Below are 18,685 nucleotides of genomic sequence, written 5' to 3'. Positions count from 1 at the left end.
TCTTCATTGCTTCCACAACCTCTATCCTACTGATTTCTACCTGTCTTCTCACCTCCCTCCTTCTCCCAGCCATTCCCCAGCCACTTATACTCGCATTACTTCCATCCTCTACGTTCAACAATTCCTTAAAGTGTTCTCTCCATCTGCTCACTTTTTCTCCCTTCTCCACTAGTAATCTACCATGTTTATCTTTCACTCCCCTGCTAACTTCACTTCCACCCTGTCTTACTCTTTTCACTTCTCTCCAGAACATTTTCTTACAGTCCCTCCACTTTACACTCAAATTCCTTCCAAATTCCTCATCCACTCTCTTCTTACTCTCTCTTACTAAACTTTTCACCTCTCTCTTCCTTTCCACATATAACTCTCTCTTCTGCCTCTCAACTTCTTCCACGCCCCTATTTCTCATCCATTCATTGTATGCTTTCTTCTTTTGTGCCACAGCCTGTTTCACCTCTTCAGTCCACCACGCTGTTCCTTGCACCCCCCTCCGTCTTCTCTTCCTTCCACACACCACATCACATGCTGCACATATTTCTTCTGTAAATATCTTACACACACCTTCCACGTCTCCCATCTGCTCCAATTCATATTTGCCCAATCGTTCCTCCACTTCTCTCTTATACTCTGCCTTTTTCTCATCCTCTTGTAACCTTTCCACTCTCCTTGCAACTACTCCTTCCTCTCGTCTTTCCCTTCTTCTATTCCTCCATCTTACTTGCATCCTAATTCTGGCCACCACCAAGTAGTGGTCAGAAAGGCCACTCCCCCAACCTCTATAAACTCTTGGTTATGGTGATTGTGTTAATATAATGACATTGATGATAAATGTTTTGATGATGATTATGGTGGTGGTGATAATGATGATGATGATGCTTGTGGTGATGATGATGATGATGATGATGATGACACTTGTGGTGATTATGGTGGTGGTGATGACAGTGATGGTGATGATGATGATTATGGTGATGATGATGATGATGATATTTGACCTTTAAGACTTTGGATCCAACCTTGAAGCCGTAAAAAGAAAAAGTGATGAAGATGGTAGTGGATGATGATGATGATGATGATGATGATAGTTGTTGGAGCTCTAGTGATGTGAAAATGGTGGTGATTAGTAGCATCTGTGGTGATATGCTGATGGTATTGATTGTCAGGATGAGAAAAATAATGATGATTGTGGTGATGGTGATTGAGATGGTGATGATTGTAATTCTGATGATGATGGTAAGCTGCTAGATGCTGTCAAGAGTTTTTATGATGGCAGCGAATCATGTGTAAGGGTTAATGGGCGTCTAAATGAATGGTTCACGATCGGTGTGGGCGTACGACAAGGTTGTGTGATGTCCCCATGGCTGTTCAATATATATATGGATGGGGTGATGAGAGAAGTAAAAACACGTGTAATGGAGAGAGGGATGGCGTTGATAATGAATGGTGATGGATGGAATATCTCAAATCTGATGTATGCTGATGATGCAGTACTATTTGCAAATACCGCACAAGAACTTGGTAGGCTAGTGCAGAGTTTTGTTGATGTCTGTGAGCGTTGTGTCTTGAGAGTAAATGTAGAGAAGAGTAAAGTGATGGTTATTGAGAGAGAAGGTGACTCCCAGTGTGATGTTACAGTGAATGGAGAGAGACTGGAATTGGTGAGAGAGTTCAAATACCTGGGTACTGTGACAGAAAAGAGGAAAATGTGCAGACGAAGTGGAAAGTAGAATGACATAGGAAGGAAAGTAGCTGGTGCTATGAAGGTCTTGATAAGAAACAGGTTTGAGTATTGCAGCAACGCGAGGCTTACATGAAGGAGTGTTAGTGCCAGCTTTAACATATGGGTGTGAGACAATGGTGTGGCATGAAAATGAAAAGTCAGGAGTAAGAGCAATGGAGATGGGACTGTTGAGGAATGTTTGTGGAATACAAAGAGTGAATAGGCTAATGAATAATGTGATTCGTGAAAGATGTGGAGTGAAGAAGTCTGTGGACAGAGCGTCCTGAGATGGTATGGTCATATGGAGAGAATGGATGACAATAGAGTGGTGAAAAAGTTATATATGGGAGAAGTTGATAGAGGGAGGAGGCGAGGTAGGCCACGAAGAAGGTGCAGAGATACGGTGGATGAGTGTGTGGGGAAGTGAGGTATGGATGTTGGGGAGGCTAAGGGACTGACAAGAGATCGAGCTGGCTGGATGAATTTTGTGCAGAGAAGCGCATGACCAGGGAATTGGCACCCCTTTTATAATGTGACAACGTTCAGATTGACACTATCGGATAAGAATGTATGAAGCTTCAGTACGTGGTGAAACGTGTTGGCCAATCAGATAGAGCCAGGATTCTGTGGGCTTGAATGATGAGTGAATGGAAGCGTGGCCCATTGAACTGGGCAAACTTTGTCTGGACGCTGCTACTCCCCACCCAGCCCTAGAGTGGGAAAGGTCTGGATGATGATGATGATGATGATAATAATAATAATAATAATAATAATAATAATAATAATAACAGTAATCATCATTCACCATTCATTCATCATCCAATCCTGTGTAGCCCCATGAGGCGCGTAGGAGCCCGGGGCTAGGCAAGTTGGTCCTGACATTTAAGATGAGAGTGACGAACCTCACTCATCCCAAAGTGTCATTACGTGAGCAATAAACCCCAACCAACCCTTGGATATAAACCTTCACTGGCTCAGTCCGATTGGAGCGCCTTAATTACCCATTAAACCACCAGGCGCCATAATTTGGTTATATGGTTACCACCCAGTGTAGTAAATGGTTTCCTGGTGCACAGGAAACCACTTGGCTTGTCACTCAGTGTAGAGTCACTCATGGACAGAACGAAGAGGAAAAAAATGAGGGAAAGAAAGACAGAAGAGGAAGGAGGGAAAGAAAGAAGGAAGAGAGGAAAGGACTGTCACCCTTGGAGCAGCACTACATCGAGTGAGTGGATGATGAGCGCCCCCATCTACTACTACTACTACTACTATTACTACTGCTACTACTAACAATGATAATAATAGTAACAATAACAACTAGAATGGCACCCAGTGGAGTGCATACCTCCGCCATCAACTTCCATGCAATATTCACCGAAAAAAAATACGAAAATGTCGAAAAACGCTCTATCACGCAATGTTAAAGAAAGTGAAAAAAAATTCCTGGACCAGCACCTTTACCCGGATCCACACCAAAATTTCATGGAGTGTATTCTGGGCCAAGGCCAATTCTTCTACCAAGTTTCGTGGAAATCCGTCCGGTAGTTTTTGTGTAATCTTGCTCACAAACCAACCAACTAACAGACAAACAAACGGACAGGGGTGAAAACATAACCTCCTTGGCGGAGGTAATAACAGTATGATGATAACGATAATGATATTAAAACTGATGTTGATAATGTTGATGACACTGATGATATTGATGATGATGATGATGATGATGACCCTCAGAACACTGGACTCAGCCTTGAAGCCCCTGGAGGAAGAAGTGGTGAAGCTGGTGGTGGATGATGATGATGATGATGATGGATGGTCTGCTTGCCCTGAGCCAAGCACATTTCCAGGCTTCCCTTCCTGTCGCAATGAGAGTGAGGTGAGTTCCATACCCCCCCCCCTGCTCTCTCTCTCTCTCTCTCTCTCTCTCTCTCTCTCTCTCTCTCTCTCTCTCTCTCTGTGTCGTTACTTACTGATAAGAGTTGATGAGAAAGACGATGATAATGATGATGGTGACTAGGATTGTGACAGTGATGATGATGATGATGATGCTACTGTGGTGACAATGACAACAATAATATAATAACGCTGCTGTTGCTCCTGATGATGATGATGATGTTGGTAATAATGATAATAATAATAATAATAATAATAATAATGATAATAATAATAATAATAATAATGATAATAATAATAATAATAATGATGATAATGATGATGATGATGATACAGACACACACCCTCTCACCCCCACAGAGCCTAGCCTCATCCCCCTGCTATTGTCACGAAGGAAGGTGTGCAGTCAACGCCTCTGTGCAGTCCGACCTGAGCGCGTGGCTGATACGCACGAAATGGCAGCACGTACACGACAGGTAAGAGACGAGAGAGAGAGAGAGAGAAGTTTGTCGGTCATTAACTCTCGTCTCTTGTGCATCATATCTCATCTGCTCCCTGGCCAACCTCTGTATGTGGATTCGGTAAAAGGAGCGTGACGTGTGTGTGTGTGTGTGTGTGTGTGTGTGTGTGTGCAAACTTATTGGACTGGTCGATTATGTGGGCAATTGAACTGGCATTGGGAAGCAGGTATAAATGGGTGGAAGAGGGGAAAAAAAAAATTGGCCAGTATTCCTGTCTGTTAAGGAGGCTATGCACACACACACACACACACACACACACACACACACACACACACACTTCCTAAGCGATTTATTTTTGGATATGGTTGATTAATATAATTTTGTACCTTATTTATGAACTGTAATATTCAAGGTGTAATAAGCAAAATAAATCGGTTAGGAAGAGGTGTTTGGGAGCTTCCGTAACCGACGAGAATACGGGCCCATACCTTGTTTAACCCAAGAACTGCATTATTGATAAGAAGATACTGCGACATGCATCATATGAGTGTGGCTAAATCTGAATATCATACGTTTTCTTTTCCTTTGGTCTTTACGGCTAAACTATCTTATTTATTTACCTTTGAATTTTCATACCCATATTTCACCCTACCTTCCATTTTGTACCCATAAAACTGGGCTTTGATAAAATTAAAAGTATATATAAATTTTGGCTTCAAAAAAAATATTATACTGTGACTGTTAAACTGTGGCATACATCGACCTCGTAATTCTCTCTCTCTCTCTCTCTCTCTCTCTCTCTCTCTCTCTCTCTCTCTCTCTCTCTCTCTCTCTCTCTCTCTCTCTCTCTCTCTCTCTCATTTTTTATTTGCTTTCACTTTATAATGATCAGTTCCTTTCCTTCCCTCTGTCTCCCTCTCTCCCTTCTTCCCTCCATTCCGTGTCCCTCTTTCCATTCTTCCCTCCATTCTGTCTCCCTCTTTCCATTCATCCCTCCATACTCTCCCTGTCTCCGTTCTTCCCTCCATATTGTCTCCCTCTCTCCATTCTTCCCTCAGTAATGTCTCATAACAAACTATCTTCCTCGTCACACAGACAGGGCGGTATAACTCTAGGCGTTGAAGACCCACGCCTTGGCACTGATGCTGTGAGCGGGGCAATGGTGTGGCATGACAACACAGCCTTCCACGCCCTGCCCTCCCACCTCAACCTGCTCACCAATGCCAGACTACGCAGGCTCCTGGGCGCCAACTACTCTCTCACCCTCATCAATCAGCCTATCGTATTCTCCACGTACGGACTGCGCTCCATGACACTGTAAGGCCACCATAATCACCTTGTTCTTGGTCTGATTCTTTCGCCTCCATGAATCACTGTTTTGTCTGATGTAGTAGGATTCGTGTCACTGTAAGGAATAATTTTGTTGAGATTGACAGAAAGACATCATATTATACGTCATTAGGCTTGTACATCCAGTGGGTAGTAGTAGTAGTGGTATTAGTAGTAGTAGCCACAGGTTCATCTGAAATGTGAATCCAGTGGACTATAAACTGAAGTTGCCCTTCTCTGGCAGTCCACCATCCTCCTTTTCGGAGATAAGGAGGGAATTGAGGGGCGTTTGTTATTGTTTTTGTAGTTGCTGTTTCTCAACCCTGGTCATGCATTGCCTAGCAGTCTCGTCGACCGCAGGTATGCAGCTGCCTCAACTGGGTCGTCCCATAGGTTTCTGTAGCATTGATGTTGTGTATGCGTCTTAGTGTGGTATGTGCTGTGTTGCGCTGCATAATGTGGGCTATGTTGTGTGGGTCTGTATTCCACCCATTTTGAATCAGACCTGGTAACTGAGGAGGACTGGATGATGATCTGGTCCAAGCCTAGCTAGATGAACTCGATTAGCTCTTTGTAAGAGTATCTCTGATGGTTGGATGTCCGTGGGGGGGGGGGGGAAGCTTGTAATACGGTGTTCCGATCAGGGTGTTGTCCTGCCCTGCACGTGAAGTGAGTGTGTAGCTGTTTTTTCACTTCAAGTGTTGGAATGTTTGGAGGTGGGATGTTCTTGTAGAAGGCTTGAAAATGTCTATGTGGTAATTGTTTTCTGTGCCTAGGTTTGTTGTGTGGCTTTGTCATATATTGACAGGGGTGCGGTGTATTAACACAGGCTGCTGTGTAAAACTGTGCCTATCATGTCAAGATTCTCTCTAATAGGAAGGAGAAGGACTTTGGTTTCAAAGGTTAAGTGAACTGTGAGAGTGGTATTAGTGCAGCCACGATGCATAGAGCCTTATTCTGTATAGTCTGCGAGATGTTGCACTGGGTGTTCGATAGGATGGGGGCCATGCTGGGGAAGCATAGTACACCACTGATCTAATATACTGTTGTAGACCAGTGAGAGTGTTTCTTTTTGTTACCCTAAATAGGTCCCTGTTGTTGAGCAACCCCGGTCTGTTTAGCCGAAAAGACCTATCATGTACAGGCAAACAACCGCCCCTGCAAGGCAGTCCCATGCCATGAACCAGTATCTTCTTGCTGTGGACAAAACCTCACTACAGCAAGGTGCGGGGAAGAGTGTGAAAGTTTGATCCGTGGGTGGACGCTACATTTCATCACCATCCAGGTCCCTGCAGTTGCTATTAGTGCGTTATGTGGTCCTCGATGGTGAATCCAGTGCCATATGTCTCTCCAAGGGTTTCAGTGGAGGATACACGTTGCACGGGTACACTGTTCATAGTGATGTTAGGGGTGTACCTGGGTTCGTGACTTTTGCTTGTGAGGAGTGTGGTGGTGGATTTGGCTGGTGTGTTCGTCAGCCTGTTGTCCTTGGCTCATGCCTGACGTGTGTTGAAGTAGTCTTGTTACAGTGTGTAGGCTGTGTCTGCGATGTGGTGCGAGGTTGTTATGGTAATATCATATGTATATGAAGCAATGTTTGTGGGCGGTTGGAGTGAGGAATATCTTATCCATATTCTTTCTTATTCCCCTTCTGTTAGTTATTCATGTTTTATTGTTACTTTTATACTCATTCTCATCCTTCTCATACTATCATGCTCTTTTTCTCCTTCCCCCAGGCAGCGGCATGTAGCAGACCTGGGCATCGGGGTACTAGTGTTGGTGGCCGTGACGGTAGTGTGCTCAGCGGGGCCTGGTTATATAGTGTCAGAGAGGACCACAGGGGAGCGACGCGTGTTACTGGTCGCAGGAATATCTAGGGCTGTGTACTGGACCGCTGCTATGATCTGGGATACTGTGGTGAGTAGCAGGAAGGAGAGGATGAGGAGAAGTGAGGAGTGAATGTGAAGAGGAGAGGGGAAGAGGAGGAAGGGAGGAGATGAGAAAGTTAAGAGAGGTGAAGGAGAAGATAACTAGAGGAGGAAGTAAGGAGACGGAGACAGGGAAACTGAGGAGAGGAAGATGGTAAGGAGGGGAGAAAATAAAGAAAGGGAGAAGTGAAGAGAAAGAGAAAATGAGGAGAGTTGGAAGTGAGGAGAGGAGGAAGAGGAGAGGGGGATGGTAAGGAAAATAAGAAGAGAATATCAGTGTCTCATTTCATTCTCTCCATATGGCCAAATCACCTCATGGTCACTCTCCTAGTCAGTCTCTCGCTGTCAATTCTCTCCACATAACCAAAAATCTCAAGGTACTTTTCACAACATATCCTGCTTGTAATTGTCCTGATAGCACTACTCCTCTAGGCCTCCAATAAACAGCAGAGCATTTGGTAGTAGTAGCTGTTGTGGTAGTAGCAGTAGCAGTAGTAGTAGTGGCAGTGGTGGTAGTAGTAGTAGTAGTAGTAGTTGTTGTTGTTGTAATGGTGGTGGTGGTGGTAACAATAGTAGCATTAGCAGTAGTATCAGTAGTAGTATTAGTAACACCAGAATTATAATTATTACCAGCCGCGATAGCGAAGCTGGCATTGTTTTCAGTTTGTTTGTCTGCCTGTTAGCACGATAACTTCGCAACCGCTCGTGTTAGCATCACAAAATTTTACAGATGTGTCGTAGGGACAAAAAGCTATCACGAGTTCGAAATTGGTGAAAGTAGGTCAAGGTCTGTGTGTCTGTTACCACGATAACTTCGCAACCGCTCAAGATATCATCACAAAATTATACAAAGTGTGTAGTAGGGATGAAAATCTATTTATTTACCTGTATACCTAGGCTGCATCGCCAAAGGGTAGGGAGGTAGCCGAAACAGGACGACACACTCCCAATTTACTCATTCACTCAAACACATTTATACCAGTTCGAAATTCGCGAAAGTAGGTCAAGGTCACATTCCGAGCAGCGCTACATATATTATATTGGCTCGCGGCTGGTGTGATTCCCCCCTTGGAGGGACCTCTAGTTGTTATTATTATTATTATTATTATTATTATTATTATTATTATTATTATCTTCCTCACAGTGTCTGTTAAATCCTGTCATAAATATTTCTCAGTCTCATTTCATCTCACCGTCCTTAGTATTCCTCACTCTTTCTCGGTCTCATTCTGCTGTCCATTCCCCAGTCTTCCTCATACACATTCTGTCTCTCATTCTACCCCCACAGATTCTGCTTGTAAACGTACTTTTGATCGCGCTGCTCCTGTGGGTCTTCAACGAACAACAGTTTATATGGAGGGAGAATGTAGGAGCGTTTGTGCTGCTCTCACTCCTATACGGGTTAGTACGGATAGATAGATAGATAGATAGATAGATAGATGGACAGACACATGCTGTAGATAGACTGACAGATCGATTTATAAAGTCCTGAATGAGCATTTGTGTGGCTACATGTCACTTCATCTTCATTTTTTTTTATCTTCGCTATAAATCAATTAGCTAAAATACAGGTGCATTAATCTAGGTTAAGTTAATAAGTTAGCTGAAAGTAGGTTGAGTTAGAAATTCTTGTTAGATTAGTCTGGCTTGGGTTAAAAGTTTACAGTCATAACTAGCTGCAGCGTAAATTATTCAAACGCAACTGAACATGACATTATCTAACCTAACCTAGCTTAGTTTAACTTAATTCTAGCCTAACCTTAAGTAGCCTAAGCAACTTAATCTAACCTAAACTAGCCCAACCAAACACGACTCAACCCAAACTAACCTAACCTAACCTGACCTAACTTAATCCAGTACAACCTTATATAATCTAATTCTAGGCCCATCTAAACAGTTCAAAATAGGATCACACGAGACAGGACGAGATCAGACCAAACGTAACGAAACTAAACTCACCTCAACCCAACCCAGCCCAACCTAACCCAGCCCAACCCAAATCCCAACCCAACTCAACCGAGACCAACACAACCATAGCAAATAGACCAAATCAAACTAAACCTAGTCTACCATAACCTAATCTAACGCAGCTTAACCTAACCCAGCCTAACTCAACCCAACACACCCCACCGTAACCAAAGCCAGCCCTACGAAGCCAAACCTTAACCTAACTTGACATAACCTAACCTAACCCAACCCAGGCAAATCAAATTCAACCCAGGCAAACCCAGTCAAACCAGACCCAGCCAAGCAAAACAAACCCAACCCAATCCAACTCAAACGAAACGACATTCAGTTCAGCCAAACCAATCCAACCCTAACTTATCCCAACCTAGTCCACCCAACCTAACCCAACCCAACCAAACGATATCAAACCAAACCCGACACGACCCAACCCAAACGAACCCAAACCAAACGAACCCAACTAAGCCAAACCAAATCCAGCCCAACCCAACTAAACCAGACCAAACCCTGACCAACCCAGCTAAACAAAAACAAACCCAGACCAACCCAACCCAACCAAACCTAACCTAACCAGATCATTCTCGACTAGACCTAACCCAACCTAACGCAATCCATCCCATCTCAAACCAACCCAAACTCAGCCCGTGCAAACCCACTCAAACCAAACTTAATCCAAGCATCCCAGTCAAGCCAAAGTCAACCCAGTCAAACCCACCGCACCCCACCCCACCCCAGCCTAACCCAACTCACCCACCCTAACCCAGCATAACCCAGAACAATCAAATCCTACCCTAACCCAACACAAACCAGAACAATCAAATCCTACCTTAACCCAACCCAACCCTAACCGACCCTACATTCACCTCCACACAGGTTAAGCATCCTACCTCTTTTCTACCTGCTGGAGGGCCACTTTCGCACCGAGGAGTCTGCAGTGTTCACCTTCTTTTGCTCTGTGTTCGGCGTGGGTTTCATCACATCCCTGGCCCTCGTCATCTGTCAAGCTATGTACTACTTGAAGGTTAGATATTACTACTTGAAGATTAGATATTACAAAAATTACTTACTACTTCAAGGTTAGATATTACTACTTGAAGATTAGATATTACAAGAGTTACTTACTACTTCAAGGTTAGATATTACCACGAGTAGTTGCTTAGCTTGGGGTTTTCTTGTTTACTGACCCTTGTACTGTAGTTAGTTGGGTTAGGTTGGACTTAAATAGGGTTGGTTAGGATAGAGTTGGTTTTGGATAGGGTTGGTTGGGTTGGTTTATTTTGATAAGGTTGGTTTGGGCTGGATTTATTTGGATGGGGTTGGTTTGAGATGAGTTGGGTTGGGTAGGGTTGGTTTGGGTTGGACTGGTTTGAGTCCAGTTGGGATGGGGTAGGATAGGCTGCTTTGGATAGGGTTGGGTTGGTTTGGGTTGGGTTGGGGTTGGTTTGGGTTGGGTTGGTTTGGTATGAGTTGGTTTGGGTTGGTTTGGTTTGGGTTGAGTTGGGTTGGGTTGGGGTGGGTTGGGATGGTTTGAATTGGTTTGGTTTGAATTGGTTTGGTTTGGATTGGGTCGGCTTGGGTTGGGTTAGGTTGGGTTGGGTTGGTTTGAGTTGGATTGCATTGGGTTGGGTTGGTTTGAGTTGGGTTGCGTTGGGTTGGGTTGAGTTGGGTCAGGTTAGGTTGGGTTGGGTTACGTTAGATTAGGTTGGTTTAAATTAGGTTAGGTTGGGTCAGACTGGGTTTTGTTGGGGTGGGTTGGTTAGGGTTTGTTTGGACTAGACTGGGTTAAATTGGGTTAGGTTGGATTGGGTTGGATTGCATTGAGTTAGAGTGTTAGGTTAGGTTTAGGCTGATCTAGCTTGGATAAGGTTGGGTTGAGTTAGAGAGTAAGTTGGGTTGGGTTGGATTAAGTCAGGTTAGTTCAATTTAGGCTGAGTTAATTAGGGTTTCATCATCTATCTTGCCCTTATTATTTAACAGACCATATTTTCCTTCAAGATCAGACATTAAGCCTTTCACTTCAATAACATGTATATTTTTCTCTGATCAGGGTCACACCAAATTATTTCATTGAGCTCAAGAGAGATGTCTAGTAATGAAGGGTTTAATTAAGGCTACATCTAACCCTTCCAGTTCGAAAAGTCTCCTCTAAGTTGAAATTAATCGTCCAGAGATACTGTCCCAAGAAGATTTTAAAAGTCACTATATTCCAGGTGATAAAATGATTGTTCGTTTAGTTTAAGGGTTGCTTGTTCACTGAGTCTGTTTTGCCTGGGATTAGGTTAGGCTGGGTCAGGTTAGGGTAGGATAGGATAGACTAGGATAGGTTAGGGTAAGTTTGATTTGGTTTGGTTTGGTTGTTGATAAATAAAGTATATATGCATTGTTTTGTTATAATTAAGGAAACACATGGATGTTGTGTTCGTGAGAATATGGTATTTGTGTTACTTAATTTGATGGCGGGAAGACGGAGACAGTGATGGATGGAGATTGGGGAAGCGGTGGTCAGGTGGATAGGGAAGTGGTCTGTTGTCCGAAAGGCCGTGAGTTTGATTCTAGGCTGGGGAATAAGACAGTAGCACGGTCCTTGCCATAGCACTTCTTCATGACTAGGACCATATTTTTGTGTTAATCTGTTGTTACATCTTAGTAGAGAAATAGGACGATACAGTGGTTCTACATTCCTTCCTTAGCACATCTTCACGACAGGCAGCATATTCTAGTGTTCATTTATACTCAGCATTCAGGTTTAAGAGATAGTAATTTTAGGCCAAGACAAAGTGAAAAGAATGGAAAAGTGGATGGTGAAGATGATGATGATGGTGATGAGGATAATAATTGTGATAATGATGATGATGAAAAATAAAACAGTGCATGTCATAGAAGTTTTGCATCCTTAGTTAAATCGACAAGAGATTATTAAGACAGTCAAATATAGGAAAAGTAAAGTCTGGTAAATAATTCCTATGCGGCTAAAGAGTAAAGTCACTTGCCTCTCCTTCCCCCTCTTCGTCGCTGGATTTATATACACAGTGATGAAATATTGTGGACAGGGGCGTTTATCCTGATCCAACTATGGGTAATAATATGTATCATTATCCACTACCATTCAGGTATCCACGAATCCAGCAGTGGGGAAGAGGCGTGAGAGGAGAACGAATTTTTTTTTTATTTGATTGTACATTTGTGACAGCGTATAGGATTGGGGCATCGTGCATTGAGTGTAGATTAAGGCAGATCAAGAGACCACTACTTGGTACACTTATCAGGACCATTTTCTTTCTTCCCCGTGGATCGCCTTCAATCCTTCCCATTTCTCCTTCGTCCTTTCCGTCCTCCCTCATCTTTCTGTTCTTCCCATAATTTGACTCACGCCCCTTGCCTCCCTTCCTTCTTTTCACTCTTCCCTCCCCTCCTGCCCTCCACTCTCATTCACCCCATCTTTTCTTCATTTTCTCCCTTCCTTCCCCTTTTCCTTACATCCTTTTCCCATCGCTCCCAATTTCTCCCCTCTCCTTTATCACATTCCTCCCTCTCTGCTTGCTTCTTCCCCTCTTCTTTCCGTCCTCTCTTCCCACCCTCACCCTCATCTTAATTTCCCTATTCTGTCCCCTCTGTCCTCCCTTACCTCCTCTCTCGATCCTCCCCCTCTCCTGATCCCTCCCCCCCCCTAGGAGGAGATGTATATCCTAGGATCGGCTTGGTTTGTAAGTAAAGATGAAATTACAGTGATCCCCATCTTTTCTAACACAACCCTTGCATTGTGTGCATCTAACAGCTCCCAGGACACACACACACACACACACACACACACACACACACATAAAATGGCATAAGGTTGATTAAAATACTGGAGCTATTATAACCATGTGTGAGTTAATGGTGATAATATTGACACTGAAGCTCATATAGGCCTCTGTCTTTGAATCGTAGAGCAGTAAACCCTCTAAATGACAACCATCCATTTATCTAACTTCAGTGTTAATGGATTATAAGAATGAACCATATCATTTGTAACCTCCCTATATAACGAACCTCCATTTATCAGACTTTGACTTTAACCGACTGTGAGAATGAGCCAAATAATTTGTAAACCCTCTATATAACGAACCTCCATTTATCGGACATCGGCTATAACGAACTCTAAACCAAATAATTTTCTCACACACCAAACAAAACTCGGTATATACATTAAAAGCAGCCCACTAACTTACTAACAACATCAGTCTAAGTTTGTCCAGAGATGTTATAGCTCTTAGTGAGGCTCTGCTGCCTGCCTAACTGATATTATTGTTTTAATGGACTGTAACTAAGACTGATTTATGATTTCTAGTAAAGTTTTGAATATCTGTATAAGAACGATAATTACACCTGACAAACTAAGGTTGAAATACAGGTATAAAGAAAATGGGTTTGGAACACATGATGATTCACACACACACACACACACACACACACACACACACACACACACCAAACCCTTCACTCCGGCGACGTATTTTGCAGTTTATTGTCGCTGCCTCTTCCTGATAGTATTTTGTGCAGGAGAGAATATTTTTGAAGCTAGAGAAGTTAGATATAGCACTCTCTCTCTCTCTCTCTCTCTCTCTCTCTCTCTCTCTCTCTCTCACTCCAGTTTCTGTTTCACTGGTCACTGCTTTCTGAAATCTTTCCCTCCATCCCTTAACCTTTACGGCAGGCATGCAACAACAGTTCACCAATACACTATCCATAGCACGTTTCATTTAACCTGGTGAAGATCTCTTAAGCCTTTCAGCTCAGTCGATGGCCAAGTGTAGTCAGACTGGGATGCTTTTTTGACTAGTAACCAAGGAGACCAATTCCTGCCTTATTATAAAGTTACATCAAAGTTTATGCAAGAACGACGTAGCATCCAGGTTGTAGGATTTGCCCAGTCCCGTCAGGTGAAAGCAGACGAGCTATAGTAGTTGCATGAATGAACTAATATTGTCAACGAAAAGAAAGGATTGAAACATGAAATTATCACAATCAAAGCACTCACTACACGCGCGCGCGCACACACACACACACACACACACACACACACACACACACACACACCATCCCATTTCGTACTTAGCCAGCATGTGGGAGGGTTGGTTCTGGCAGTCACTCTGCGTGGAATGGTAACTTTTTTTTTTTTTAATTAATTTTAAGTTAAGACTAATATTACCCAGAGCATCATAAATAACTCTTGAATTTTGTAGTTAGTGAGTGTGGGTAAGAAATTGACTACTAATGCTTTACAGGCTTGAAAAATAATATGTACGGTATATCGCTTGGTCTGTTTAGCTACCTGTCTATCTTTGTCTGTCTGTATAGTAATCTGTTTAACTCTGTCTTTCCATCTCTCTCTCTCTTTCTCTCTCTCTCATTCCCCGGGTCGGTCAGGATCACGTGATGGTCGTGATCGTCAGCTTTTACCCTCCCGGAAGAGAGCTGAGAGTTCATATAGTCCGATCTAAGGGCAAGGCTGTGACCTTCACACACGCACGCACCCATCCCTTTGCTCAGGGGGACAGTAACTACCTGCTTAGTCAGTGAAACGTTCTGCAACCTGAGCAAGGCGCGAACCCCCGTCTACCAGCTGGCAGCCTAGAATGTTACCACTGAGCAAGCGAGCGGTGTGTGTGTGTGTGTGTGTGCGTGTGTGTGTGTGTGTGTGTGTGTGTGTGTGTGTGTGTGTGTGTGTGTGTTTCTCTCTCTCTAATTCCCTCTCTTTTTCAGTCCCTCAGCTCAATGGAGAGCGTAATTAAATACCTGTTCCTGGTGTTTCCGCCTTTCGCCTTTACCTGTGGATTGAAGGACCTCTCGATGCTGTATACAAAGGTAGGTGGAGGGCGGAGAGGGCGGGATGGGTGGGGGAGGGAAGGAGAGAGAGGGGAGAGGGAGGGATGGGTGGGGGAGGGGAGGAGAGCGAGGGGAGAGGGGAAGTGAGGGGGATGAAGGGGAAAGGTGATGGGATTATGGGAAAGGAAGGGAACGGGAGGGGATGGAAGGAAATGGAGGAGGGAAGGGAAGGGGAAAGGGGAGGGGAGGGGGAGGGAGGGGATGGAAGGGAACGGGAGAGAAGAGGGACAAGAGGGGAAGAGGAAAATGGAGGGAGGAGATGGGAGGGATTGGGAAGTGGGATGGGAAGGAGAAGAGTGGGGAGGGAAGGGATGGGAGTCGAGAAGAAAAGGGGATGAGATAGGGAGGGGAGGGAATAGGGAGAGAAATGGGGAGTGGGAATGGAAGAGGAAAGGAGAACGGGGTAAGAGGAGGGGAAGGGACGAGGAGGGAGGGGAGGGAATGGGAAAGAAGGGAGGGGGAGAGGGGGTAGAGGAGGGAAAGAGAGGGAATGGGGAGAGAAGGTAAGAAAGGGGAAGAAAAGAGATAGGGGAGAGGAGGAGGGAGGGTAGAGAAAGGGAGAGGAGAGGGGAGATAGGAGAGAAAGAAGAAGATAGGGAAAGGTAAGGAAGGGAAGAAGGAAGGGGAGAAACATAAAGTGAAAGGAGGAAGGAGGGAGAATGGAAAGGATATGGAGAGGGAATGGGAGGGAAGGGAGGGGAGTGGAGAAGGGAAAGGGGAGGGAATGAGGGTGAGGGAAGTGGAGAAGGGAAAGGTGAGGGAAGGAAGGGGGGGGAAAGGTGAGGGAAGGAAGGGGAAGAGAAGGGGAATCAGGAAACGAAGAGATATACCTGTGACTTATGGATCCTCCCTGTTAACTGTATAAGGGTAGATGGAGGGGAGGAGTTGGGGAAGGGAGAGGAATTTGGGATGTGAAGGGAAGAGATTGAGGGATAGGAAGGGAGGGGACAGAGTGGAGAAATGGAGGGGGAAAGGAGAGAAGAGGGACACACACACACACATACACACACACTTTTAATTGCAATGGGATTTATGTCATATTTTTCATTTTTCTTACTCTTTTCCTCTTTCTCTTCCTTCTTCACAGCCCTCCGTCCTTCTCTCGCTATTTGTATATAAACACGCATTCCACTTGTCTGTTTTACATCTTTTTCGTCCCTCCCCACTTCCTTTCCCATCTTCCTCCATCCTTCCTCAACCTTCTCCATTCCTTCCGCCTTATCATTAACTTACCTCTCTTGCTTCCACACCTCTTCCTTTTTTCCTTCACCATTCCTTCCTCCGTCTTCGTACTTATCACTTCTCCCTCCACACCTCTTCCTTCCTTCCCTCCTTCATGTCCTCCCTAATCACCATCCACTTCATCGCTACAGACGACGATAATGGCCCAATTCGACATCGACGCCTACCAGTCGCCTCTAACCTGGGACCCTGAGCTGAATGGGGGTTTGGGTGTGTACTTCGTGGTGCTGGCGATGTGGGCGCTGCTGGGCGGGGTCCTTCTGGCTGTCTGGCCCCTCTGCGTCACCTCCCTGTCCAAAACATCATCCCAGGCGAGGACAGTGGCCGGTGGAGAGGAGGATAAAGATGTAGCGGCTGAGAGAGTCAAGTACGTCCAATTTTTTTCCAGGAAACCGAAAAAATAATACTTTTTTTCTTTTTATTGAAGGGTAATTTTATGGATACATAATAGAAGTCGGTGCGGTGAAATGCGGGTGTGTAAATTCAAAGGAAAATAAATAATATAGTCTAGCTGTTAAAAACAAAGGAAAAGAAAATGTGGGATATACAGTTTAGCCATACTCATTTGATGCATGTCGCAATATCTTATTTTCTATTTTGCAGTTCCCAGATTAAATGGGTTAAGGGTCCTTAATTTCGTCGGTAAAGGAAGGTCCCTAACACCTCTTCCTAAGTGACTTATTTTGCTTATAACACCTTGCTATCCCTCTTCTGTGTCACTTAATTCATTCTGCTATCACCAGACTCTGCATAAAATAATGTACAAGACGATATCAGCCAGCCACATTAGAAAATAAATCAGGAAGGAAGAGGTGTTTGGAAATACAATTATATTTGTATTACCTTCCTCCACGAAGTTGGACAGAGGTTATGTATTCACTTGTGTCTGTCTGTGTATTTGTGAACTAAATATCTCAAGAAACTGTTATCTGACCTGAGTGATATTTGGTGGATTAGTGGGCAGTGGGCCTGGGAAGAGTTGATTAAATTTCAAGGTGGATCCGAGTCAGGACGGAAGTAGGGCGATGATGGAAGTATGTGTTCTCCAAGTACTCCTTGTTGTCTTATTGGATATACAGCGGCAAAGATGAAAGGTCTGAAAGGGTCGAGAAAGAATGTAGTAGTAGTAGTAGTGGTAGTAGTAGTAGTAGTAGTGGTAGCGGTAATAGTAGTGCAGTAGTAGTAGTTTCAACCCCAGGCTCATAAGAATGTGAACCCAGTGAACTGAAGGCTGGAGTTACCTTTCCCCTCCAGTCCACCATCCTCCTTTTAGGGGGTAGGGAGGGAGTTAAAGGACGTTTGTATGCCCAGGCAGCGGAGCCTCCCTGTCATATCTGTGCCACCAAGTGAAGGCGTATCTACAATCTTACGCATAACTTTAAGAGGACAAGGAATTAAGGGCCAAGAGGCTTAAGTAAGACCAGGATTTAGAGACACAGATACACTTAAGATTTCCTATCGTAACTATACATTATTTTGAATAGAAGTAAAGCTGCCGTCTCTCCAAATTGAAAGTTGAGCTGTAAGAGACATGGTGCCAGTCACGAAGAAGTGTGTTGATGAAGATTTAGAACCATTGTACTGTCTTTTTCTGCCACTGAGTTATGTGAAATAGGCTGCAATGGGACGAAAAAAATCCGCCTAATTAAGTACAAAAATGAATAAATAAAACTACAGGAATTATTGACAAGCTGACGAAGAAAAAAGTCAGTCAGATCTCTTATACCCTTCTTACTCTAACTTGGCTTAAAATTCTCATCTCCTCATCTTGCATACTGAGATGTAAGAACGGACTGACACTAGATTATGATGCTAGTCACGAAGAAGTGCTATGTAGGGCAGCAGTATCTTATATTTCAGCCACAGACCTACGTGAAGTAAACAGCAAAAGGACAAAAACCTGAGCCAAATTAGAATGAAAACTGTATAGTACTGGCAGGGTTGTCCAAATATTGCACATCAGGCTGGGTTTGGAGCAGCAGAGAGGAGGAGTAGAATGAGGCAGCCGATAGCGTATAAGTAAGACCCGGGATGTGACTCACTTTGGTTCGTCCTTCATACCCTGACAGAAAACTTCATATCTATATTTTTCTTAGCTGTGTGTGTGTGTGTGTGTGTGTGTGTGTGTGTGTGTGTGTGTGTGTGTGATTTCAAAACCACCTAAATTCCAATGTGTGTTTACGTCTTTGGCACAGGCTGCAGTGTGGAGGGACATCTCTATATGACTCTGTACTGCGCCTGGTGGGTGTGGGTCGGGACTTCCGCACACCTCCCATCACTGCTGT

At 44.1% G+C, this 18,685-nt stretch overlaps 1 protein-coding gene across 1 annotated transcript in view; it reads left to right on the top strand.

Annotated features, from left to right (window-relative positions):
• The window catches only part of LOC145393963 (uncharacterized), a 263,346-nt gene that overhangs the window by 231,548 nt on the left and 13,113 nt on the right, over positions 1-18,685 (top strand). The window contains exons 77-83 of the mRNA XM_080267943.1: positions 5,164-5,385; positions 7,134-7,314; positions 8,614-8,726; positions 10,164-10,311; positions 15,036-15,137; positions 16,532-16,767; positions 18,596-18,685. The exon at positions 18,596-18,685 is cut by the window's right edge and continues 34 nt beyond it. Coding sequence (XP_080124069.1) covers positions 5,164-5,385; positions 7,134-7,314; positions 8,614-8,726; positions 10,164-10,311; positions 15,036-15,137; positions 16,532-16,767; positions 18,596-18,685 — 1,092 coding nt within the window. The remainder of the gene's footprint in view (positions 1-5,163; positions 5,386-7,133; positions 7,315-8,613; positions 8,727-10,163; positions 10,312-15,035; positions 15,138-16,531; positions 16,768-18,595) is intronic.

This window comes from Coenobita brevimanus, chromosome 3 (assembly GCF_032717465.1).
Source record: "Coenobita brevimanus isolate Jiangsu-jjx chromosome 3, ASM3271746v2, whole genome shotgun sequence".
Classification (NCBI taxonomy): Eukaryota; Metazoa; Arthropoda; class Malacostraca; order Decapoda; family Coenobitidae; genus Coenobita; species Coenobita brevimanus.
This window is presented reverse-complemented; position numbering and strand designations above follow the sequence as displayed.